This window comes from Pyxicephalus adspersus, chromosome 2 (assembly GCF_032062135.1).
Source record: "Pyxicephalus adspersus chromosome 2, UCB_Pads_2.0, whole genome shotgun sequence".
Classification (NCBI taxonomy): Eukaryota; Metazoa; Chordata; class Amphibia; order Anura; family Pyxicephalidae; genus Pyxicephalus; species Pyxicephalus adspersus.
Window position 1 is genome coordinate 52,817,813 of NC_092859.1, and position 27,395 is coordinate 52,845,207.

The window sequence follows — 27,395 nt, forward strand, 5'->3', positions numbered from 1 at the left end:
TGAGGGGAGCTAATCTTCTTTGTACACCAAAATCTCTGCAATTAATATTTCAATGAGAGGTATGTGTTCTTACTACCACATCTTCAGATCCCTACATCTCCCCATTCCTGAGAAATTAGGGTTCACAGAAGTTATTGGCCAGATTTGTGTGAAAGGGTAGCATGGTATGATAGCTATAGTTTTTCTTATCTTGTGATGGCGCCGCAGCAATACAATTTTAGGGGGAGTTAGCAACAAGAGTCCCCCACTTATCCTACATTTTAATTTACCTCCAGCTCCTCTTTCAGGAGAAATTGGGGTTCAAAGAAATTTATAAATGACAGGGCACCATAGTGGGAGGGGTTAGCCCCAACAGTCTCCCACTTATACTACATTTCCCTTTCTCTACTGTTAAAGAGAAATTGGGGTTCACATAAAGTAAGTGGCCAGGTATAGATTTTTGTATTTTGTGATTGTGCCATAGTAATTAAATTTGAAGGGAAGGGAAATTAGCCACAAAAGCAGATACATTACCCTTTTCTTACAGAGAAATTGGGGTTCATAGAGAGTAAGGGGATGGCTATGTGTGACAGGGTAGCATCATATGATGGGTATACCATTTTAATGACGAAGGGGGGGACAAAAGAAGTTTCCTAATGGCTCCCACATTTTCAATTGCCAACATCCCTCTGTTCCAGAGAATTTAGGGTTCAGAGAAGGTAAGTGGCCAGCTATTCTTAACAGCTACCCCACCAGCCGCTCAGTCCCTCAGCACCACAGCATAGAGCGAATTGATAGTACCTTAATGCTCTTTGCTATAGAAGTGGCCCCCGGGGGTCTCTAACATGCAAACTTAATTTGGGGACTTTGAAATAGTCCAGTGTACCCTGAAAATTTCATGTTTCTATGACAATCAATGTAGGAGATGTGAAATTTTATACATGGGGAAAATGACAGCTACATGAACACAGACACAGCTGTCATGCTGCTGCTGTCATTATCTCCTAGTACATGGTGGGCAGGGGGTAGTCACAGCTGATTGCCAGGTCTAATATACACGCTCACTCCCAGGGAGCTCACACTGAGTATGTTCAGGAAACTTCCTTCCCTGGCAGTATGATCTCATGGAGAAACATAGTAGATGCGCATATCCCATACCCCACAAGACAACGAGCAGAGAGAGCAAAAAGGGAATCAGGGGAGGGCCGGACCAGGCAGTTCCACAGGCCAGATGTGGCCCGCCGCCGTAGGTTGGGCACCCTTGTTCTAAAGTGATACTATGAGAATACAAACACGGGAGCTGCCACAACTGATGTAATTTTTAGGGGTAAGGTTGTGGGCTGTTATGCTGATCCGGTTTTAATTCTGTTAAATTCATACATAAGAACAAAAAAACTGTTTGCACAGAAAAACTAAGCCACAGTTCATGATCAAAAGAAAATGACCGGGGACAGGTTGACATAGGTCTCAGCACCCAACTTCTATTTAAAAAGTATACATAAAAACAAAAAAACCTCTAAACTATTTTTATCTTTTACCTCAAATTAAAAAAAAATCAAAAAAGCATTTTTTGTTGCAAAATATTTATAGAGAATGACAAAATAGTCATTATGTAAAATAGTTTCTCTCGCTCTTTCTTTCTCTCTCCCAGAGTGTGTAATTTGTATTTATTATATGTTTATATGTTATAGTTGTATAAGCCAAGCCACAAGATAAATAAAAAATAAATAACAGATTTGATTAAATTAACCACCTTGGCAGTATTGCCGAGTGTGGCTTGGGGTGAATTTTACATACCAAAAGTGATAACCCCGAGCCACACTCGGGGTAGAAAAAAAAACCTCCTACCTGCTCCCTTCGATCAAGCGGCGTCCTCGGCGATCCCCAGCCGGCTTTTGCATCACACTCTCGGTGCGATCGTTGTGACAGGTGAAGTGTCTATATGCTGGGGAGGCATGGCTTGGCAGGAAATTTAAAAGCAGATTACATTGTAATCTGCTTTTAAAACATTAATCACAGTGTTAAAGTTATAAAAAATGAATCTAAATAATAAATCCAAAAGTTTAATCTATTATTGAACCCTTGTTTGGACAAATTTAAATTTTTTTTAATAAAGTTTTTTTTTATTTATAATTTTATTTATATTTAGTTATAATTATGTATTATATTATAAAAAACTATGTATTATATGTACTATATATTATAATTTATTATTTGTGCTTCAAACTTTATCATACCTGGGAGTTACTCTTAAGAATTACAGTCCTAAAATATTAAACAACAAATTTCCACACAAAACAATGTAACGCTTTTGACAGAAAAATACAGACAAAATTATACCGCCAGGAGGGTTTACTGATAAATTTTCTCCTGAAAGGAGTCCCATTATGCAAATGTCATACAAAAATACAAGCTAATGAATTCAAACAACTATAAAGAGTACAGACTAAGTTACATAAGAGAAAACTTTATTGACCAGAGTTCGTCTACCCAAGCAGGCAAGAAAACTTGGCACCAATTCTGACCTTCTCTTTTAACATAAATATTACAATCTGTAAAAATTATTATAGAATTATAAAAGTATTTTGATAAATGACTAAAGTTTCGTTGACACACCAGAAGTGTGGGGCTGTACTGGCCAATGCAAACCCAATGCAAGGAAAAGTTATAAAGTTATTTCCTATGATTTTAATTCACACCAACGTGTTAGGAATAAAACAGGACATGTTGAATGTTTGTGCGTTGTCATGCACACACTTAGTTAAAACATAGAAGTCCAAAAAAAAATACACTACAACATATGTTGAAATCACATAGCAGTGGCAAGTTTAGGTGTGAAACAGTGGTGCGGTGCAAGGCAGTGCAAAAAAGGATACCCGCTAGCACATGCCCTATGGTGTGAAAAACCCCCTGGAGTAGTATACCGGAAGAACACAGTTTAGGCAATAGTTGTAAGCCAGACAAATGACTATTGTGCTTTAGCAGGTTGCTTCAATACAAATGTGCAAAAAGAAAGTAAAATCTGAAGTGCAGCTTTAAATTAATACTACAATGTGCACAGATCAGTACCTCACTCTTCATTGAATAGCATCAGAATACCGCCTACAATGAATTCAAGAAAACCAGCATTATGTTGTGTGGATAAGCAGATATTTGTCTCACTTTCAAAAAATATAAATCATAAGGTAAGCAACTGAGCTCCTTCATTATTACTTTTACAAATGTGTAAATTATTTTCAAATAAACATTTTAAATAAAACTTTAATTCAAATGTAAAAGTCATGTGTGTAGATAGATAGTGATATGGAAATTTATTCTTTATTCAGAATTTTTTATTTTAAAATTTGTTACATCTTGGCTTCCACCACAAGCTATTTTTGTTGAGTCTCGGACTCAGAATCCTCTGACTGATGAAAAAAAAAAATATCCAATGTATAGGGCTTACAAGTTAATACTATTTTTACTATAAAAAGTTAATACTATTTATACTATAAAAGTTTGGGAAACCACAGCCTGGTGGTCTAAAGCCATGAGAAAATAAAGCTAATAAGTATTAAGACATAATGAAAAAAGTCATCTGATCTTTAGCAGATTCTAAATTGATTTCAATCTAGGTTCTGGTGTAAACGAAACACAACAGATTTCAACCTGTCATTATTTAACAACAATAAAGCCAACATGAATAAATATGTTTGCAAAGCAAATTATATGACTCAACAGATTACAGAAGCACCTTTAGCAGCAAAAAGGTAATATTAATAGTTTGTGTGTGACTTTATCCATCTCTTACATCATTGTGGAGGAATTTTGGCCGATCTTCTTTACAATGTTGCTTCAATTCATTGAAGTTTGAGGGCATTCATTTATGCACATCTCTCTTAAGGTCCTGCCACAGCATTTTAATCAGGTTGAGGGATGGATTGTTCTGGCCACTGGAACACCTTGACACTGTTGGTTTTCAGCTATTCTGTTGTAGACTTGCTGGTGTGCTTGGGGACCATTTTGACTTTATGTCCTAATTTCAGCAAAGTTTTAGCTGACTCACAGATGGTCTCATATTTAAATCTAGAATAACTTGGTATACAGAGGATTTTGTGGTTAACTCAATAACTGCAAGGTGCCCAGGTCCTGTAGCTGCAAAACAAGCCCAAACTATCACCCAATCCACCAACATCCTTGAAAGTTGGAATAAGGTTTATGTGCTGATATGTTGTGTTTGTTTTTTCCAAAGTTGAGCTGTACTTTGTGGCCAGACATCTCCATTTTGGTCTAATCTGTCCAAAGAACACAGTTCCAAAAATGTTGTAATTTGTTCATATGTAACGTTAAAAACCTAAGCTGTCTTGCCAAGTACTTTTAAGAGAGAAAAAGTTTTCTTCTGGCAACCCTTCTAAATTAGCCATACTTGTAACGAAAGCCTTTTCTCAGCCGTCACCCTGCACATAGATTTTCCAGCACACTCAGCAATAATTCAAGCTTCAGTAGGCTGAGAAGGGACATCATGGGGCAAGGTTAACCAATTTGATAACCCTGCCAAACACACACTCACATGTAGACTGCCACCACGTGCTTAGACAGAAGTAGTGTTTAATAGGTAAAGACATAACAAAACACAGTGCATAAACAAGTACAGAAAAATAAAAAATAATTAATGAACAATAGCAGAACAATAGTTATAGTAAAATAAAAGGGATTAGCTGTGAAATAATACTTAAGTGAAAGTTGCTTTTCCTTGGTCCAAGTTGATGTAGATTAGAGTCACTGGGCTCCCTGCATTGCTCAAACCGTCAATGCCGTTGTCCTCAGCAACAAGATGGTATCAGTGAGAAAACCCCCTGCTAGGCTTACATGGCTTTTTCTATGCCTATACACAGAGGAGGGACTAATAGGTCCACCCAATACCAGCAAGGTGTAGGAGGGCTGGGAGGTGTGTTCACATGGAATGGGGTGCTCCTATTTTAGCAAGATTCATAATTTTCCAGATTTAGGTTTTAGAAACTGTCAACCCTCAATTTATTAGCACGAAATATGGAGTTCATAAAGACCAAACTAGGCATGTCTGGAACTTATGGTTCACCAATACAGGCTAAAGATGTTCTTCCAGAGGCCTAGGTAAGGTGTTCTTGGTCTCACATTAGGCATAATAACGATCCAATTATGAATCGACCAACTTGTATACAACTTTGTGCCAAACTGTGCTGTGAAAATATGAAGATTAATAATAAATGTGTTCAGATCAGAAGTCAGTCAGAAGCAACTTTACTACCCTTATCTGCCAGGTCCCGAGTTTTATAACACCCGGTGACATAAAATTTTAACTTTTACAATTCCTGTTGTAAACTAATAGGTCTGGAAGGATGCTGGTTGACAAAGAAAGGAATATCTGATCAAGGAAAAATGTATGATCTTGTTTCTTTACTTTTAGACAAAGGTCCTAAGGGGGGACTCTAGCCTGCACCCCTTTACATTTAAGGGAAAATGTGACATTAGTGCTGTCCCCAATTTCACAATACTTATTCAGTCTTTTTTTTATTGTGTTGTTATGAACTCCATCATTACCATGCTAACTAAAGCCTGAAGAATAAGTAGCTCTTGAACTTTTTAGCACTGCACAGCCTGGCCTTGATGTAAATTTCCTAGGGTATGACATCCATTCCTGGAAAGATTGGCAACTGTCTTGAATGTTTTTAATTTGTGAATGAGCAATTTCACTGTAGAATGATGGACTTGAAAATTTTTTAAAATGGCCTAATTAGTGTAAAATAATTTCCAGAGTGAAGGGCAGCAGCAATTGCTTCTCTAAGGTCATTGCTGATTTCTTTCTTCCTTGGTATTGAATTATTACACATCTGAATGTTCCAGACTAGCAAGCTGCCAAAACCCCTGCTTTTATAAGTGTGGTCACACTTACTGATGATGAATGAATCAAGTGCATTTAAAAAGCAGCACCTGACTGCTAATTACACTTTTTATTTGTATGGAAGTGGTAAGGTAGTTAATGTTTTACATAGTGCTCCTGCGTTTTAACTTGTCTTTACCTAATTTTAAAACCTGTAAAGAAAATACATTTTTATTATGTTCTGATATGGTAAATCTTAGATATAAAAAAGTATGTACTTATTTTCTCGCACAGCTGTACAGGTTAAATATAAAATGACCTAGTATTCACCTCATGAAAAAAACAGCATATTTGCACAATTTTCCACAAAAATACTTACATAGATTTAAAGAAGGAACAAGTTTTGTTACGATGGTACATGGTGCCCGCCTGGATTCATAAACTTAATTCAACCATTTCTCTATCGTGTTATAGAGGATGTTGACGGTCGGGCACCATGTTTCATGCATAATGGTCATGTCCTAAAGTTCAAAGATTCTGGATTCGTATCTATACTATGCCCTTATCTTTACAATTACACACAATAATATTCTGAAAAGGATAGAGAGCGTTTTATTTTCTAAATAAACAGAATCGGTACCTAGAACACATTGTAGATTAGTCAAATATATTAGCGGCCCGTAACAAGATTGCCTGTTACTGGAAGGCATCATCTATCCCCCTTGATTTTACCAAGCATAAACTAAATTGGATCATGACCAACGGCAGACTAATTTGTTCCCTAAAGAAGACACAACAGAAAACTATATGTACAGTTATACGCACAAAATGTATCTGTATTCCCACGGCAATCAAATATTCCCTGGATCAACAGTCTTTGGTGTGATTTCCTATAAATTTATTACCCAGTTATGTTCTCTGCATCTACAAATGTATGGGGTCTGACTCCTTCTCTTTCACCCTTCTTTTCCTTTCACTGTTACTCTGTGTGGCTAGGAGATTATGCTTCACTGCCCTTTGCTGTCACAAGGACACACAAATGGATTGGTAAATCATATACTCAAAATCCAGATTATTCCAATGTGCAGAAAACATGCAACATGCATCATGCGTGATGCAAATGCAAAGACTGCGCCATAAATGACCTTTTAGAGTGAAAATATAGTCTGGTAACTGTATAGGGTAAAACTATACTGTTCTTTCTTTTTGTACAAAATGACCAAAAGGTGAGTATACAATTTTTGTACGCCTGCAGCAGCGTGGAAGCACACGTAGGATATATAGTAAAAAAAATCCACAAGGTTGGAAGGCTGAATTTTTCATTCAAAGATTTTTAAACATAAATGTTGCAGGATAGCCCTTCTAAATTAATTTAAGGTCAGACGGGTTAGATTGAACCTATACTGTGTCTCTGAGGTCTTTGATAGATACCATAAACCTACTTATAATTTGAAGAACTCACAGAAGGCTCCCTAAAAAACTGAGTGAGACCTGACTTTTGTATGTATTAGAAAATGCCAAGGACTGTAGGCTTGACGTTGGCAAGCCAAGTTCCAATACCTCTCAATGCATTTTGCTGTTTTCTCTTTGCTTTATGTGCCGAATCGAACTGGTGCCAATTATGTAGGTTGTTTTCACCTATATCCAGGAAGTCAAAGTTGCTAAGCTTTGTACTTTTAAAGAGCTCATATGCAATTCTGTTTGTAGAGGTTCAGAACATTTAGGACTTCTGGTCAAACTAGTTTTGTTTAATGAATTTAAAAAACATGTCCTATATTCTGGTTATTAGATTTCCTGTATTTCAACATGGTATGGATTACTTTACCCCATAATCCTATTTTGAATATTGTTCATCAATAAATTCAGCTAATTTTCCAAACATGCTGGCTCCAGCTCAAAAAAATGTGCCATTTTATGCAAATTGCATGCATTTGCCTAACTGGAGATACTTTCTGGTGTTATGAACAAACAACAAATGCTTGAAGAGCTACGAGGGAAGCTTTGATTCCAACAATGTTGAACACAAACTGATCTGAAGGAAAGTCCCACTGCTCTTGCACAAAGATGTCCATGAGCTCCCCAACCTTGATGGCTAGCATCTATTGTAACAATATTCAAACATTCTTTTGGGGCACTTTGAGGTGATGGTGTCTTGCTGTTGGATGTATCTGGCCACCCCACAATGAATTTCTGATTTGAAATCTTCCAAAACAGATTGGACCTGCCACTCTGGTACAAAAACTCTTCTGGTGCCAGTGAGCCCAATTTCACCATGGGCATCATGGGGAATAGTATTCATAGTGGACTCTGCAGAAGGCACTGCAAAGCTGTTAGATGACAGGCTGTCATGATGGATCTAACAAAAGAGGTAATGTGAATGATGGTCTCCAGTGCTTTGCACTGATGTAGGTTGGTAATGCTTTGAGCCAGTAGAAGAATGTCATTCAAGTAAATGTAAATCCTCACTACCTGATGACTGGGAAGGGTGATTATTGGTAGTAGCACCTTTGGATGGTTCAAGACCCAAAGCTCTTGGAAGTGTATCATTTATACTGAGGCAAATGCTGCAGAGCTGATGCCCAGAGCCCCAACTTGGGATGGGAACACAATCAAAAGGGGTTTTTGGGGTTTTGCCCTGCACACATTTGTGCTTGTGATCAGCTATAAAAAGAAGGCTAGCTGATGGCAGAGTAGGCTGTGTCCTCGGAGAGCTCTGATTGCAGCCCAAGTTTTGCAGCGTGGCGCACATTCAGGCTATACACACGGTCATGATGGGCCCCAAGCAGAGGGATAACACAAAGCATTGCTCAGGAACAGCAGGTACCTCTACTAGAGGGATCACCGGTTATTTCCCTACGGAGGAACCAGCAATTGCAACACAAACAACAAAATTGTGGCTTCAATCTTCAGATCTAGCAGATGGAACAGATATGGGAGCTGCAATCTCCTCCTCTGCATATGCATATTCTCAGGCAAAGCAGAGCATGCTAACCTGATTCCCAGGGGAATCTACACACTTTACAGATCTCGGAGGATAAGAAGCAGACTGGGATTGGAAGGTACATTTAAAATCTCTACCTACTAGGCAGGAATTTGAACATAGCCTTTCTTGTTTAGAGACAAGTTGTAAAAATGAATTTGCGATATTACAACAATCTATTCAACAAATATCTACAACTGATCAAGTTTTACAAGTAACATGTATAGATCTTCCTGCTCAAATTGCTTCTCAAAAATAATTTTTTATCTCGCCATGAAGCATTGATACAAAATTTATATATGATGCATGATGAAGCAGAGAATAGGAACTGAAGGAAAAACATCACGATTCGTGGGATACCAGAATCAGTTCCCACCTCTACTTAATTGAATATGGTTCGCTCCATTTATTCTAAATTGTTAAACAATTCAATTAGGACTGACCTAGAAATTGATCAGGTACATGGGACTACAACCCAATTGTAAGGATATGCAAATACCAGGTAGATGCGGTACATACTTGTTTTAAAATAAAAGAAGACATCATGTGAAAAGCGAGAGAAAACAGCCCCATTGACTTTAAAGGAAGCTCCATACAACTGTGCTTAGATTTATCCAAGTATACAATAGAACGTAGACGAGCATTGAAACCCTTGTTAATGGAACTTCGAGAACATATTTTCTACCGATGGGGGTTTTGCTTTCTATCTCGAGATCTATAGAGGAGGCAGAAATTATGTTTTTAGAGATCCATCAGATTTACCTAGACTGATAATGGGTTTGCAGCTTCCCCAGCTAATGCTGTTGGATTGGCCTAAGAATTATATCCTTCAAAGTACCAATATACTTGATTTCCTGAACAATCAGAGAAATCACTGCCTAATCAAAGAGATTAGATAAAGTCTGGAAATTATACCAACCAATGGATTGTCAGTATTGATAATCAGTATTATATGGTGGGCATCTAAGTGTGGGCATATATACGCTCAGGTCTAATCAGGCAGTACGGTGGCTCAGAGGTTAGCACTCTTGCCTTTGCAGTGCTGGGTCACAGGTTTGAATCTTGGCCAGGATGCTGTCTGCATGGTGTTTGCAGGTTCTCCCTGTGTTTTATGTGGGTTTCCTCCCACATCTCAAAAATGTGCAGTTAGGTTTATTGGCTTCCCTCACATATTGACCTTAGACAGTGTTAATGACATATGTTAAGGACATTAGATGGTGAGCCCCTTGGAGCAGGGGTGTCAAACTTTGGCCTGCATGCCAAATCTGTCCCGGCACGTCCTTTTTTTTTTGGCCCACAAAATAATTCTTAATATGAATTGCAGTTTGTACACCGCTACTGCAATCCGTAGTTCCTGTGGGCCAGCTGCAATTCATATTAAGCTGCTGTACTATAGACGCAAGTACAGTGCCGCTACTACAATTCCTGGCATCACTCACGTCTCTAGACCAGCGGCCTCTCTGCCTATCCTATGCGTGGCCTAGCATTTTATGCGTGCCTATGCCTATGCATGGACCCCGTGGAGTTTATACTGACAGGAAAGCTCAATATTCAGGAATTATCAGGATTAGTATTATCAGGAATTATCATAGAGCTATTGCTATATTCATTGTTTTACTGTGCCACAGAATGCAATGTGAACCCAAATAAATGCAGCAATTCATTTGATTTCACATTGCATTCTCTGGCAAAGTAAAACAATTAATCTCAATAGGAAGAAAACAAGAACACATGAGAAGAGCATGCTCTTCTCATGTGTACTTGTTACTTCCTATTGAGATTAATTGTCTTTTCAATAAATTTCTAGTTTAGCCCGCGACTTGGTCTAATTTTTTAATTTGGTCCCTCTCCCTGGTGTATTTGAGTTTGACACCCCTGCCTTAGAGGAACAACTAGTGACATGACAATGGACATTGTAGAGCACTGCATAATATGACAGCGCTATATAAATACTGTGCAATAATAATAGCATCTTATTACATCTGTAAAAGACTAAGATTTAAGAAACTTGTTGATGCAACTTGTTCCAGCCCACAATTTTTTGATGAAAGAATACTTAAAAGAAACTGCCTTGCCTAGGTTTGATTCTGAAACAGTTGGGATAATGGATTCACATTTTACAGAACTAACAGTATTAGGAACTACTAAAGCAACATGTCCAAAAGCAAAAAAAAAAAAGCAAAAGTCAGAGCCCAGATAGTTTTATTCCCACATTTTTATAAAGTACATCAATGTTTAAACACCTTTTTACAAAGGTTTTTAATTCAGTTTCAGCGGATAAGCATTTCCCCTTCTCAAACCTTGGAAGCACATATTGCCCCTATCCCCAAACCAGACAAAGATCATTCTCATTCATGCAGTAGCTATGGACCCATATCCCTATCTATAAACCTTACATGCCATATATCATTTATCAAGATCAAGTGGGCTTTATACAAGGTAGGGACAATACTGTAAAATCAATTCTACTTATTCACACGGCACGGACATCTAAAACACCCATGTGTTTACTATCTGTAGACGCAGAAAAGGCTTTTGAAAGTGTTAGCTGGTCTTTCCTACAGTTTGCCCATTGGGAATCGGCAATCCTGTGGAATAGATAGCGGCTTTATACACAATAACTACAGCCTGTATATGAATACATGGGATACTATCAAAAAATAGCAATCAATGGCACTGGGCAGAGATGTCTACTTTCTCCTATTTTATATGCTATTTTTGTAGAGCCTTTACCTATGGCAAATCAGAACCTGAATATAAAGGGTGTCGAAGTTGATGGTCATTCATATAAATTGTCACTCTTCGCAGATAATTTATTACTTTATAAAATGTCCCTACACATCTCAATACCTTCAATTCTTCAAGAATTTGACAAATACAATTATTATTTATAGTAATTTAAAAATACATTTTCATAAATATGAATTACTGAATATTTTCTTAACTTCGGCACAATTTAGACATGTACCCTAAAATCTCCCTTTTTTTTCTAATTATAAGAACTTTTTTTCTTATAAATATTTGCTGTTCTTTCAAAAGCTTAAGAAAAAAATTAGACGGGTATACCCATCTTCCTCTCTTGGTTTGCATGCATTCATAAACTGAAAATGAATATAATGCCTAAATTCTAGGATTTTTTTCAGACAGTTCCTATTTTTCTTACTCCCTATTGTATTCAGGGGCTCTTTAGACAGTTTCTCTGAAAGTCCCACCCTCTACGTATAACATTAAAATTTCTAGTTAGGGCTGAATCCTAGGGTGGGGAAGGTCTTCCAGATATTGTACAATACTATTGGGCAGCAATGATGGTTAGATTAATTGATTGGTTTCATAATTTTGAACAGAAACTTTGGGTCAGATTGGAAAGAGGAATGTCACAATATGATCTAAGATCGTTACCTTGGATAGAGTATAGAGAGATAGAATTCCTGGGATGGTAAAGAGATTTGTTAAAATTATGGGAAATCCTTTCATGACAGAATACCTATCTTCCAAACCAGGACCTATAATTCCACTCTTTGACCATTCAGCTTTCCCACCTGTGGTGGCAACTCAAACGTTCATGGTTTGGCATTGTTTACTATGTAAACAATGTTCTTGTATCATCACAGTTGCTTTTTTTCAGATAAAATAATTTTGTGTGGACCACATACTTCCTTTGAATCTCTTTTATTGCAAAAAGAATTCCCAACACATGTAGTCTCTGGAATTTATTGCATTTTTATGAATGAAAGTAACTCGCAGCCCTTCCATATATTAGATATTGGGAGTGTGAATTAGATATTCAAGCAACAGCACAGTATTCCAAAAAGGCCTTTATCCTGACCCATACATTTTCTATCCAATGTAAGGCACAAAAAACGAACTTTAAAATCCTCTCTATTGTTTCCCCAACAGATCTACATCAGATCTCCGATAGTTGCTGTCGTTGCTTAGAACAAACAGGTATGCTACAGATATGGTGGGAATGCCCAACTATATATAGGCTATGGGAGAAGGTTCTGAGGATCAATAATACCTGTTTTGAGACAAATATACCATATTCCCCTGTTCCCTTATGATCCCGAATTCCTTAAGGTCTGTTAAGAAAGGAATATTAAGATATTTTCTCACTGCTACTAGAATGATTATGCCTAGATTTTGGAGATTTACTATATCTCCTACCTTCTGGGATTGGCTGTTTGAACTAAAAAATGTTAGTCAGAGGGAACAAATGTTAGCAGAAGACGATGACCAGAGTGAACGTTTTTTGGCAAACTGGTCACCTTGAATATTATTTATGGAATCTCCACGTTTAAGTGCATTTCTGTAATAAAAATGTAAATTTTGTATTGTAATTATAACTAGTATTTTTGATGCTATAAATTTTGTACTCCTCCCCATTCTCTCTCTTTCGCTTCAGCTTTTCTTCTATTTTCTAATAGATGTTCCTCAAGCACCCTCTGATACACGGTAGAATTCATGGTGGATTCTATGATGATGAGCTGGCCAGGTTCTGCTGCAACAAAGTATCCCCAAACCATGACACTTCCACCTCCATGCTTCATAGTTTGTATGAAATTATTTTCCTTGAATGCTGTATATTTGGTTTACACCAAACATGCCCTCTGTTCTGGTGTCCAAATCAATTTAGTCTCATCTGTTCAAAGAACATTATTAAAGAAGTCCTGGTCTTTGTCTACATTCTCCCTGGCAAACTTCAGTCTGAGCTTGATGTTTCTCTTAGAGAGCCAGGGTTTTCTCCTTGCACACCCCCCATGCAATTGATGATTGTAGAGGCATGCACTTTCACAACAGTAGCAAGAGCCTGCTGTAGCACCCGTAATGACATTTTAGGGTTTTGTGAGACTTCTAATAGCATTTTGCAGTCTTCTCTTGGGGTGAACTTACTTGGACACCCAGAGCGGGGCATGTTAGTTTTAGACCATGAAGGAAATATCTAGAATCTCTCTCGCTGTCCATGCCAAGTAGGTGACCATTGTCACCAACACAAAAAGTTGTTGGATGAATCCAAAATTTTAGAATTGTAGCCAGTACAAAAACGTAGATCTTCCAGTGGGGGCACCTGTTGCTGTTACAACTGTGAAGGAATAACACAGGCAGCAAAAAAAAATAAAAACTTGCCTAAAGCGTACCTAAACTCAACCTTTTTTTTCTTTTAAGTCCAACACCCTTGCAAGGTTCAGCATCATCAAGCGATCTGCAGCATTAAAGGTAAGTGTGCTTTTTTGATTTTCACTAGTTCTGCTTCAAACTAAAACAACTTTTGGCTACAAATACATTTTAAAGTGTCTGGTAGACCGGGATCATTTGTATGTACAGCATACCTTTTGAAAAAAATCTTTATTTTTGCCTTATGGTGGACTGCCTCTTAAAAAGCCTGGCCCTATAACTTATAACAGATATTTTAGGCAGGCAAAAGATATTTACACACCTAGGAGTATGTAGGACTTGCAGCAGCTGGGACAGATGTAGAGCATCATCTCTCAAGTAAAGAGATGCATGAAAGGTATGTATACAAGTCTTCCTACTGCAGGTATGTTTGTGTATGCATGTGATCCTGTACTGACATTATTGCTTTAAAGTTAAGTCTAGGATTTTTCTTTACTCTGTAAGGATATAATACCTTAGCAGTTCAAAATTATCTTATCTGTTGCCAGGGTTTCCTTTTTAAGAGTTTATTCAGGCCTGTTCTTGTAGTAATGTGCAGTAAAGCATGTTACCAGAACCCATGGAAATGCTTTACTATTGTGCTTTGTGGTAATATACACTGTAGTGTATCACAATGCACATGTGTAAAAAACCCAAAGGTATATATCTAAGGTTGGACTGGGGAATAAAGCCCACTAAAGGAAATTAAAAGGAGGGTCCACTAAAACACAGTTTTCTATGTGAAACAAAATTTTCATCCTTTCCTGCTCCTCTAATTGGATAACATATAGCCTACCTGCTTAGGTGCATAAAAAGCTCATAATTGTTGTGGACAATTAGGTTTTAGGGGACTTTTGATGAGTGTCTCCTGCCTCAGGATTGATGCTATAGGGCTTTGTGGTAAGCTACAGTATAGGCAAGCTTAGAGTGGTGAAGATCAATCAGCTAAGATGTATCAAAACAGAAACCATGCGCACAACTGCAAGGTATACATCAATAGGGCACTTATCCTATACAGTGGAATACAAGCCAAAACCAGCCATTATACCTACTATCAATAACTGCGTCCCCATCATTAAACCTTGGCTTGATTGAAACTGGACTGTATATTATTGGTTTGGTTTTTCCACCACAGCGGTTGTTGATTTTATTGGTCTGCTCTGTATGGTAACAAGCAAATAATGCAGTAGGGAATTAGTAAATTAATAATTGAAGTAAATATTTAGAATATATGTGCTAATGTTCAAAATGGAAATGATTCCAAAAAATATTATTTTACCATATTGTTTTGTTACTAATGGTAACACTAATAATGCAAAAAAGAAATGTTTGTTGAATATGATAGAAAGTTTAGGGCCTATATGGTCAGTTCCTAAACCTCTTCACCCCTCTTACTGCGCACCTTGCGTACCATAGAGCTGGTAATTATTAGAAAATGTAAAAGTAAAACTTTACTGCCTTACATCAGGTCCTTCTATTTTCTTTTTTTCTTTCTTAGCTCCCATGTTGTTATGCACTGGTAATGTTGCTTTACCAATGTAAGAAGCTATGCATTTTATCAAATACCGTCATCTGAAAAAATTGGGACACCCTTTAAAAGTCTGTGTGTTTTTGGAACATTCTTGGATATATGGATAATTGTTCTCAATTTTAACAATACTGGGAGATTCAAGTAATACAACTAAACTAAGAAAAGAAGAAAACTAAATTTTCAGGAAATGTAATTCTACAAAAATGCTATTTCTGCCAAGGAATAAATTAAGACACCCCCAAATGTATTCCCATTTAAAATGGCTCAAATAACACACACGTGTATCACATCACATGATTAGAACACACTGGGCATTTTGAAGGAGGTTTGCCCTTTTTAAGCCTCAGACATTTAGTTTGGAGTGCTCCTGACTGTTGAGGTGAGAGTAAAAACCATGGCGAGATCAAATGAGCTGGGTGAGGTGAGATTATGTTGTTATCTTTTGTTTAATGAGTAAATCAGGCTATTTTTTTGTTGTTTACCTGAATAAAACACTTTCTTTTTCAGAGATAAATAAAATCAAGATTAGACATCGATATTTTAACATTTATTAATAAAGAGCGGGAAATTTAATGGGGTGTCCTAATTTTTTCACATGACTCTACCTTTAAACATACAGTCAAATATGAATGCAGTATACATTTATATTAGGATGAAGTTAAGGCTGCATACAAGTGTCAGATAATCATCGCCCAAGATGAATGGACTTACTCACCTTAGGCAAGAATCTGACGTGGGTACGTAAGGGCTGCCTGAAGAGGGGTGGATGAGCACCCTACTGTGCCCTCCCCTGACATGCATAACAGTCATTCCTGATCATCATTCATTATTATTCCATAAAGGATTGCTGAACAAGGATTGGGACCACTACTATGCATATCAATGGAGGAGAGCACAGTGGGGTGGTCCCTTGTCCTGTCCTTTCTGCTCTACATAGAACAGAACAGGAACAGTGTACAATGCTTGTTTGTTCATCTGTCACTGAAAATGATTATGAAAGATCGTTTTCTGCAATAAAGATCCTATGTATGTATGTAGCCTTAGTCTAATAAAAAGACAGATCAAACTGTTGAAAAATTGTCCCTTTTACACCAAACATTTAGCATATTATGGACTTGACCATAAAAACCTTGCACTCTCATTATGCTTCGGTGTAGGGAGCCTTCTTACTAGGCTTATTCTACTTCCTAGCTTACTATGTAGTGTGATCCATCTGTATACTACATCCACATATATTTTCAACCAGGGCAGCATCTACACAGATGACTCTAGCAATAATTTTACACACTGATGAGTATAGAGTTTTTCTAATTAAAAAGTCTGACAACTATGTACCATAATTTCCAAAACATGAGTAACTAATAGCAAATTACTGATTTGTGGATGTGCATTTAAATCCACGGATACACCGGTATATTTGTTATCACTGTAAAATATATCAATGAATTTTGCCTTTTTTGTTTCATTGTAAAACTTGGCATTTAGTTTCTTTCGCCATTTTTTTCATGTCTGGAGAGTAATTTGTAGCCCCAGTTGTGATGCGGGAGTCCAGATGGTGATCTGTCAGGCTACTCCTGTTATTGTTTTAGATAAAATTCATTTTTGATGCAAAGAAGGCCTTCACTTGCCAAGAAACCTAACTCAAATGGGAATAATTTTCCTTTGAAACTGCAGACCAGAATCAGAAACGTGAATTTCACATTTTTCTTTGCTTTGAAATTCAGATTTTTTCAGTTTTTCAGTGACTACCAAAATAAAAGTCTTGAATCCAGTTAAAAATTGCCAGCATTACTACAAATGCTCTTTGGTTATGTCTTTTCACAAATGTTACTATAGCTAGTAGAAAGCAGACTTGACACAAAAGAGGACTTTGCCAATATACCTCAATATAGATAGGAAATTCACCATAATGTTTCAAGCTCCCAAATCAATCTTCTGAACAACTGTCTTTAAAGATAGCAGGTCTGAATTTTTTACAGCCTTATTCACAGTTTTTATTTCATCATTTATGTTTAAAAAACTTACCACAAAATGCTAGTTGGTACAGGATGCAATGGTATGAAAAAGACTTGGGAAAACTTGCACCGGTACGGCAAAGAGGTAAATCCATTTGTACTGCCAGTAAAAGCAGGAACTCCATTTGAAGTAATGCCAACAGGCTTTTAGCATTTGAAAATTTTCAGAGAACGCATATTTGAATAGACATCTTCACCCCTGATAAAGCCCCTTAAAGGAATTACCATTTGAACCTTACTGTAAAATCACTAAAACCCATACTAAAAACAAAGCTAATTGTAAACTATCTGTCACATCCACCGATTTATTAAGCTGTAGAGAAAAATAGCTACAATTGTTCACATTTTTGGAACAACAGGAAAACAATGATATCTGCTATGACTTTAATGCTTGTAAATGTTCTAACAGCAAAATAAATTACATTTCCTGTAGATATCTGCAAGAATCCCCATTAAATAGTACCTCTTTACTATTAGTTGAGATAAAAAGACATCGTTGTGCATCTCTGCATACGTAGCAAACATGCTGTGTGTTTAGCAAAACTTTTAATTCTTGTACTTTCTGCTTTCTAACATAGGTGGAAAGTCATTTATCAGGTTTGAGACGAACTGTTTAATACAAAAAAGTGTAGTAATGTTCCAATTCGCTATGGAAATGCTATGGAAATTTAGCTTTTTGTTTTTCAACATCATGAAGACTAATTGTCTTGTTTGAGATCTCTACTAGTCTGGCAAAGTTGAGTTCTGTCTTGGCTGGCCTGGTAACATGCTTGCCTAATTGGCTGGTCTGAGTTCTGCCCTAGTTGACCTGATTTGATTTCATTCCTCAATGGCTCCCCTGAGTTATGAAATGCCTGCTTGGTTTGAGGTCTAGCTTGACTAGCTGGTCTGATTTTCTGTTCTAGTTGCTTTGGTTTAGATTCTGACCTAGTTTGCTGGTTTGAGTTCTACCTGTCTGGTAGGTATCCCTTAGTACTGTACAAGCTGTACCCCCTGATCTTCCCTAGTATATTTGTTATGCCACTGTACCCCCTTGGAACACATTATACCACTTTTCACTAACATACATGTGGATCAGGATGGGGAGGTAGTGCAGACACACAGGCGGCACAGGGAGGGGCTTATATGATATTATGTCATTATTCTGCCCTTCTGTTCCAGCTCTTTTCTACATTCACATTCATTTGATGTTTACTGTATACACTTTCATGTCATCATTACAACAAAACTATCTTGACAATTCAATGTTGCATATCAGTGGGCGAATAAGTTAAAGGAAACAACAACAAAATAAAAAAAACAGTAAAATTGCAGGAACAATGAATGAACCAAAATAGGAAGCTTTGTTAAAAAAACTAAACAAATACAGCATTTTAAAACAGCTGAAATATTTACTAATACTGCCTTTGTTGCAACCAAGCATTGCAGGAAGCACTAGTGCCATGTCAAACAGCTGCCACTTCAATAGAGTTGGATGTGAACTTCTCATCCATTGGCTGCTTCTTGTGGTTTGTTGTAACTCTTCCCGTTTGCTCACTGTGTTGAAAACTGTGGGAAAGCCATTTGTGGAGCTAGGCAGCAGCGCAGGTGTACAAGGCAGCAATGCAGGTGTGCAGGCAGGGCAGTAATGCGGAGGCATAAAGGCAGCGAAAGTGGGAAGGCAGTACAAGCATACAAACGTTTCAGGTCGGGGCTTGTGAAGCTGCCAAGGAAACTGGATTACAATGTACTTTGCGTGGAGCTGCATTTGACTGGTAGGTCACAATCTAGTGGTTGCCAACCCCTGATATAAAGAAACACATAGACTATAACATTTAAACATATTCTTTAAAATGATTTTTTTCAATAAATAAATCCAGCAACATAAATCTATATAACATCAGAACTTCAGATTGCTGCAATGTCAGCAAAAAAAAAAATTCAAGTATGGTTCTAATAGTCACCAAGTTTAGACTTTTTTTCATTATTTTATTGCCTTGGAAAATTGCAAGTTCCAATTGTATAAATGCCAATAAGTTTTAAAGTTTTCAAGCTGCTAAAATAAAAGATCAGATTTTAGCAAGTGTTTTCCAGGCAATGAGCCAAATTTCAGCTCATTCAAAGGAACAAGAAAAAAAAGATCCTGATTAGCTTCCCATTCTTTATTATCAGAAGGTTATCTTTAGAGGGAATGTGCAATATGTCAATCCATAAATACTAAAATCTGCTTCTCAGAAATCTAGAAAATGTCCAAGCTACATTCATCTACCAATCAATAAACAGCAACTAATGGAAGAGTGTATTCCCCAGTCTTACCAAATGCTTACTGGCAGCTTTAAACATATCCAGCTTCCAACAAATCCTGATACATTATTCATCCTTTGTGCTTTTTTAACAGTGATTTTCAAATACCTCTCAAGATATCAACATTTAAATGACTGCATCTGGTGTGTAATATAACATCAGTCAAATTATTTAGCATTGGAGATCTGGCACATGTTATATCTAGTCTTACTCATACATTTTCCACTTATGTTGCACATTACAGGACACATGTAGCTTTTAAACCTCAGATGCTGTTACCAATAAAAGCCCAACACTTTCATGACACTATATGTAATAGGAAAGGCCAGCAGGTGAATGCTTAACTGGCTCCAGTGGCCTTAAGTTGCTTTAACGAGTTAAAAAATAAGGCAAGAGTAAAAAAAATGTTTTAATGGCTTGAACCTTCTTTGCCAACAACTAGCAGTTCAAATAGAGGGCGTGACATGTAAAGATTCACGTGTAGTACTAGCTGTAAGAAGTACAGAGAGGGAGGGAAAAGTAGCTAGTAATGCCAACAAAATCTTTAAAGCATTTCTAGTTTACTGGAATGCTGCAACACTAGAAACAAGTACAAACTCCCTTTCCAAAAATCTTTACATTATTCTATCTTATTCTTTTTTTTTTTTTGCTTGTGATCACATATCAAAATCAATTTAGTGAAAATCTCATCTCCATTGGAAAAAAAAAACGGAAAGGGAGTAGTCGTTTTCTGGCAAGGAAAAAATGTGGAATTTAAGTAAGTTCCTTAGAAAGCAATGTAAAAAATGAGAGGCAGAGACTAGACATTCCTTAAAATCAAGTGCATTATTCAGAGTAGTAACTGCGCATGCTGATTGACTTCCTGTACAAGCACTAACAAAAGTGCATGCTTTTATTGTTATTTTTATGTACTTTAAAAAACAGACAGAAAACAAAACCCTAAATACGATTTGGGAGGGTATATGTTACTCTACATACCTGCAGCCACAAGCACAGCAGCATAACGTGTAAACATCTGGGAAATGAAGACGATCTACAGACTGAGCTGTCATGGGAGAACTTAAGGGACGTGTATCCGTTCATTTTGCTCTGGTACTGAAGAGAAAAGGTGACAGTCCTTAGAAACAAGTGCAGCTGGAAAATACCCAGTCCATATCTGCGGGAATCTAATTTACTCCCGAAGTTCAGGGTCACGCCAATCAAGCCAAGGTGATCTAGTAGATTCCTAGGGATCCCGGTTATAATGAGGTGAGAAGTTCAGTTGCTAGCGTTGCCTGAGAATGAGTCACAGACATCAGCAAGTCTGTCTAGCCTCTCTATCCCCCTCCTTTACCCTCACTCTTTCTTCCTCCCTTCCTCGCACACACCCTCAGCCCTTGGACAGATAGAGGTGCACGGTTGGTACAAAAGCTTGCTATCTTCAGTGTCTAAAACTATAATTACAAGTTCAATAACACGCACAACAAATACCGTTTGCCTTTAAATCCGGATTTGTGTCCATATATTTTTTTTCCTGCAGGGCATCCTGTTTCCTGGTGTTTTGGTAGGAAAAAGCCAACACATGGCTTTCAGGTCTTCTAGGTCGTGGAGGTCACGTGTGCTTTACCTGACAGCCTCGGCGGTACTATTATCACAGGACTTTCCTTGTGTGGGCTTCAAGTATAGACACAGCTTCTAGCACTGCAATTCCCTATAAAGTGTAATAATGTATGCATGCAGTCCTGCTTCCTCCTCAGATAAACAAGTGTGGTAATAGTAGCTTACAAAGAAAGAGCAACTCGGAAAAAAGTCTGTAAAAAGATACCTGCTTGCTTAATCACGTGAAAATATCTTGTATGCGTTCAAGGCACTTCGTCATCTTTAAACCAGACCAGTTGAATAAAAACAAAAAGTTCAAATTTCTAACATAAGGGATGAATCATCTTAAAAAAAATCCAAGGTTTTCTCACAAGGGGTAGAACATTATGCCTAGGAAAGAATGGCTCTTTGGAGCAAGTTTTAACAATTATTCTTTAATATTAAGTGATAACTTTGTAGGGAGAAAATTATTTCCTCTTCTAATGCGTTTGCAAGGCAAATGTGTGTGTGTTTTTTTTTTATCTGAGCAAGAACTTTTTTAGCCATGCCTCCCTACCTTTGGAGATAGGGAAGAGGGACACCTTTTACCTGTATGTAGGAAAATGCCACTCCTCTATAATGAATATCCAAAAATGATTGGTTACACCAATAGCTTTCCATTCACAGAATTAGTTTGAGTTTGGATGTAAGGTTTACTGTAACTTTTTTAGCCATGCCTCCCTACCTTTAGAGATAGGGAAGTGGGACACCTTTTACCTGTATGTAGGAAAATGCCACTCCTCTATAATGAATATCCAAAAATGATTGGTTACACCAATAGCTTTCCATTCACAGAATTAGTTTGAGTTTGGATGTAAGGTTTACTGTAACTTTTTTAGCCATGCCTCCCTACCTTTGGAGATAGGGAAGAGGGACACTTTTTACCTGTATGTAGGAAAATGCCACACCTCTATAATGAATATCCAAAACTTTTAGTGTTAACAATTACCACTAATAGTCAAAAAATATATAGAGATGCAAATAAGCATCAAAAAATGAAGAACAGCTGAGGAGGAAACAGGAATATGGAGATTAGGTTCAGCAAGAGGCACAATCGCTTTAAATCTGGGACATTTAGGAGGTATGTTACAATACATGTCAGTTCTTTATTGTTTTCTGGAGTGATACACCCTTTCAATTTCATCTTAAATACTCAAAAACGAAAAAATAAAACAAAAACACACCTTCAATCCCGCATGGCAGTCCAATCACTCCATGTGTGTCCGGCATCTGGTTCCACGTCCTCCCAACATCCATCCATCTTCGTCTTCTCCTCCGGGTACTTCACCCTACGTCACCCAACCCAGGCACGAGATCAGGTGACTTAGGATGAAAAGAAAATTTGCCATTTTCACTGCGCATGCATGAGATCGACAACATTTTCTCTTTCAGCAAATAGGCTCCTTCTGCGCATGCTTAGAAGGAGCGCCCAAGAGCCTCCCAGGATGCCTGACGTAGGTATCCCAGGTGGCTTTGCGCTCCCATTCATTCTTGACCGCCTAGGCAAAAGGGTGTTGCACCTAAAAAAAATGGAATTTTTACCCTCCATAAAGGGGTTCTCTACCCTTTTATGTAAAATGAAAATTCTGAGTATAGGTACGCTTTAACTGCTGTTTTGTCTCCAGATCAGGAAATGCAGGGAGATCTTCCTGATAGTCTGAAGAATGGAGACAAAAATGTGCCAGTGACTTTAACCAATCCAATTCCAGCTATACATTTCATCTACCACAGGTGTATAGGTTTCATTTTTGTACTGTCTTTACTTTGTTGTCACTGCACACTGTAAGCTCTCACATTGTTCATCAGAAGCTGCAGCAAGTGAGAGCCAAACACATTTCCTGGCTGGAGGTCATGTAGCATGTCCCCACCCTTTTCTTCACAGCCTGACTGTCTCACCTCATTCTACCCGCCCATTTATTGAATTTCATGGAGGTTCTGCATCTCATGTAGGCAATACCACAGTTTCCTGTTTTTAGTAAGGTATCTACCACACTGATTTCTAGCACCAGACTGGTCCTTCCCATCAGCCATGAGCTGTCAACATTGCATATAGAAGCAAAAATAGGCTAGTAATATGATTACAGCGACTAAGGAAAAATATGCATTGAAAACATGGGGGTTCTGTTTAATAATATAATTAGTATGAAAGGGGAAATGAGGAACCACGGCAGGCAAAATATAAGCACATTTACCTTCAGCTTTAGAAAACCATTAGGTAGCTTTATATTTACTTTCTGTTATAGAGATACACCAAAAAGGAAGAAGATTTTTCTAAAGCATTGTTTGTTAACCTTTTTACCATAAAGGAACCCTTGAAACAATTTTTAGGTCTCATGGAACCCCTGCTAAAACCATTTTATTAGGATCAGTGGTAAACTTAAAGCTTTAGCTTTACTATGCAATTAGTGGGCTTTCTGTTTTTTTCTGTAAAAGAGATACAACAGGAAGGAGAAAGAGATCTCTCTAATGCAGTGTCTCACCCCATTTACCCCAAAGAAACCCTTCAAATACTTTCTAGATCAGGGAACCTCTGCTGAAATAAATTCATTTGGGATCAGTGGGATGAATGCCTCTCCCAACAATGGTGGTTAGAATTCCACCCTTACAGGCATCTAAACCAGTGATTTTTGTCCTGCAGTTGGCTCTGCCAAGTGATATGGGCCCTTGAACAAGAAAATGGGATAGTCAACCAACGGAGACAGCGGAGAAAGCACTAAGTTGAAAAAACTTCATTGTAACATTGCAGTATGCTTTTGGGTGGCAGGATGCATTCTGTGTGGGAGACAATTTTGAGCACAACCAGGAATTACATGACTGTGTCATCTCGCATTTAGCATTTAAATAAGGTTGATAGTGACCCTGGATCACGCTTGGGTCAGTATCTACCAAAAGGTATACACTATTATAGGAACGCAATATCAGTGAAGACATTGTTAGGTGGAGTACTGTAACTTCAATAAAATTTGCATTATTGAATGCAATGTACTTACCATTAGCAAAAATATGTCTAATGATAAATTTAGTTTAAAATAGGAGACAATTACATTTTATCACTTCCATTTTATTATTGCACTGCATTGATGATGACTAACAAGCATTACACAGTTATCTGGAAATTGGAATACATGACATGTATGTTATTAAGATGTATATGTGCTGCCACTAATGCATGGTTGGCCCAAGAGCATAAAAGAATGATTAAATGGTTTCAGAACTATCGGATATTAAGAAGTAACTCCCTGTTTTTTGCATTGTGATGGAAATGTTAGAACATAAAAAGTTTACCAGAGATTGTACTGAGGAGAGAAACAGGGGGTATCAGTATAATATTTATGGTGAAGATAAGAAAGAAAAATACTACAGAAAATGCACAACAGCATGGTATGACAACATTTTGAATCAATAAAAAAAGATAAAAAAAATATTGTTTTACAATTGCTGTTAAACATTTATTTAAAATGTTTTATAAATGTAGATGTGGGCTTTAATTCATATGTATAAAATATATTTAAGCAATCTGCAACACACTTTGATAAACAGACATAGGTTAAGCAAACTGTCAGATATTCATTAGGGTGATGGTTCAAGAGTTACCAACATCTAAAAAATTGTATATGAGTGTACAGAGGAAAAAGACAGGTTTTTTATAGCACAATAGTCTAATATATATAGGTGATTTATTCAGAGTTGTTAGAATCTAATCTAGACATAACTCTTCTGTGCTAGATCCTAGCTCTAACACAGTCCTACTAATATAAATATAGGTGACTTAGTGCACAGTATCATTATGCATATATAATGACAGACATAATTTATTCTTTGAATCCCAACGTGTTTCGCCCAAAAGAGGCTTCTTCAGGGGATTTTTTGAGACTTCAGAATTGTGTTAATGTGTCGTTAATGTCTCTCAAACACCATGAGAATTCTATTGTGCTATAAAAGGCATGTCTTTTTTCCTCTCTCTACTCAAAAACACTATTGAACTTTACGGGCTTTGCACAAACAATATCTGTTTCATTATTATCTTCCTTTTTGGTGGAACACTTTTCCCATTTCCAACATCTAAAAAGGCCTTTACAGGAATTTGCAACTGCATGTACAGGAATTTTAGACATTTTTGAATGCCTAGGTTTTTGTTTCGTTTTTTTAATTAGTCTCTTAAATGTATATACAGGCGGTTGCAAATGCCTGCAAAAAACAGGCAGATGCAAGCATTAGGACACTTTGAATTAGCAAACAGTTCACTACAGCAGGCTTGATGTGCATAGAAAGTATGAAATAAGAATTTGCTTCAAGCCTTTAATGAACATTTCCAGCACATGCTAGCAATATATTGAAGGCTGTTGCTACACTCCTTCCATCATACTCTTTTGTTCCTAAACTTCTCTATCCAGTGAGCATCCACAGTTTTCTTAAGTTACTTAATTCAACTACTCTGTCAGAACATTAAAGATATCATCTCAAGGATCCTGCTACTGCAATGGGCCTGATTTACTAAAGCTCCTCAATGAGCTTAAGAATACACTTTCATCAGTGAAGCTGGGTGATCCAGAAACCTGGAATGGATCTGGTCCAGGTATCAAAACATTTGCTAGCAAATAACAAATTACTTTTAGGAAATCTATTCCAGGTTTGCTGGATCACTTGTAAAAGTTCACCCTCTCCAGCCTTAGAGAGCTTTTTTTTAAAAAACATTATTTATAAAATTCAAGAGGGTACAGAAATAAACCAGACATGGGAAGGTAAAAAAAGTGCAATATTTTCAAAATACAACAGGAAAAAACGTGCAAGTTTTGCAATTGCATAGAAATAATGCAAACATATTCAAAAAGTCTTGGGCAGGTAATCAAATAGCTAGTACAAAGAAGCACACTGAACCAGGAAGGGGCAGGGAAAGAGAAGGGGGAAAGGCGGGAAAAGACAAGCTCGTTAGCGGGGGGACCGCCCGTACAGGGGCTGTTAACATAGAGCTCCAGTGGGCGGATTTTGGGCAAAGTAGCTATGGTATTCATTGGATGTTGTAAATTGTGACCAATCAAACCAGGTATTAGCTATCTTTCTGCCAGTGCCTCGGATGGAGGATGTAAGGTCTTCCATGCGGTGGATCTCGTTAACCCTGTGTAGCCATAAATGGATCGCTGGTGGTTCAGGGCTCAGCAAACAGGTGGCTATACAGGAGATAGCAGGTATGATCAAGTGTCTGACTACAGAAGATTTGTACGCTTTTAATGGGAACGAGTTATGTTGTAAAAGAAAGAAGGCCGTGTCATCCGGGATATATTGGTCTGATATTTGCTGAACTATAGATCTAACTGTTACCCAAATATTTTTCAGGAGGAGGCAGCTCCTGAAAATGTGGAGGAGAGGGCCTTTCTCTGTCTGACATTTCCAGCAGCAGTCTGACACATTTGGAAAGATGTGATGTAGCTTCACTGGGGTATGATACCACCGTGAAACAACTTTGTAGCAAGTTTCTTGGAATCTGCTGCAGATGGACGCCTTTTGAGTCCAATGTAGGATGGGATCCTTTTGTTCTGCAAATAATGAAAGACCCATATCAGCCTCCCAGGACCTAAAAAACGTGGGTATGTATTCAGGGGGCGAAGTCTCTAGAAGCCTGTAGACAGTAGACACTGCGTGCCTGATGCCTCCTGCACTTATACATAACTGTTCGAAGGGAGTTAAGGGTCTGCTGTAAAGTGAGGATGAGCAAAGGGTTGTCAAAAAGTGGGAGATCTAAAGGGATCTCAAAAATCCAGTTAGAAATCTCCTGTGCTGTCCCTCAACTCCTCTCGTCTAATCCACCTGCCTGACCTCATACAATGAATTGCTCTGCATACACCAGTAGATTGTAGATCTCGAAACCTCCCATCCTCCAAACCAGGAGGAAAGGACAAATTTCCCAAGATGGGGAAAAGAGGTGATGAAGAGGGCAAGACGTGCAGATGGTGAAAGTTTCCGTACAGCCAGTTCCCATGTATTACCAATGGTAGGATGGAA

General features: G+C 37.7%; 1 protein-coding gene across 1 annotated transcript in view; it reads right to left on the reverse strand.

The window, feature by feature from the left end:
• FGF18 (fibroblast growth factor 18) overlaps positions 1-21,326 on the reverse strand; it is a 160,699-nt gene extending 139,373 nt beyond the window's left edge. Inside the window, exon 1 of the mRNA XM_072400789.1 lies at positions 20,757-21,326. Within this exon, the coding sequence (XP_072256890.1) occupies positions 20,757-20,861 (105 nt within the window). The 5' untranslated portion in view covers positions 20,862-21,326. The remainder of the gene's footprint in view (positions 1-20,756) is intronic.
• Between the last annotated feature and the right edge of the window lie 6,069 nt (positions 21,327-27,395).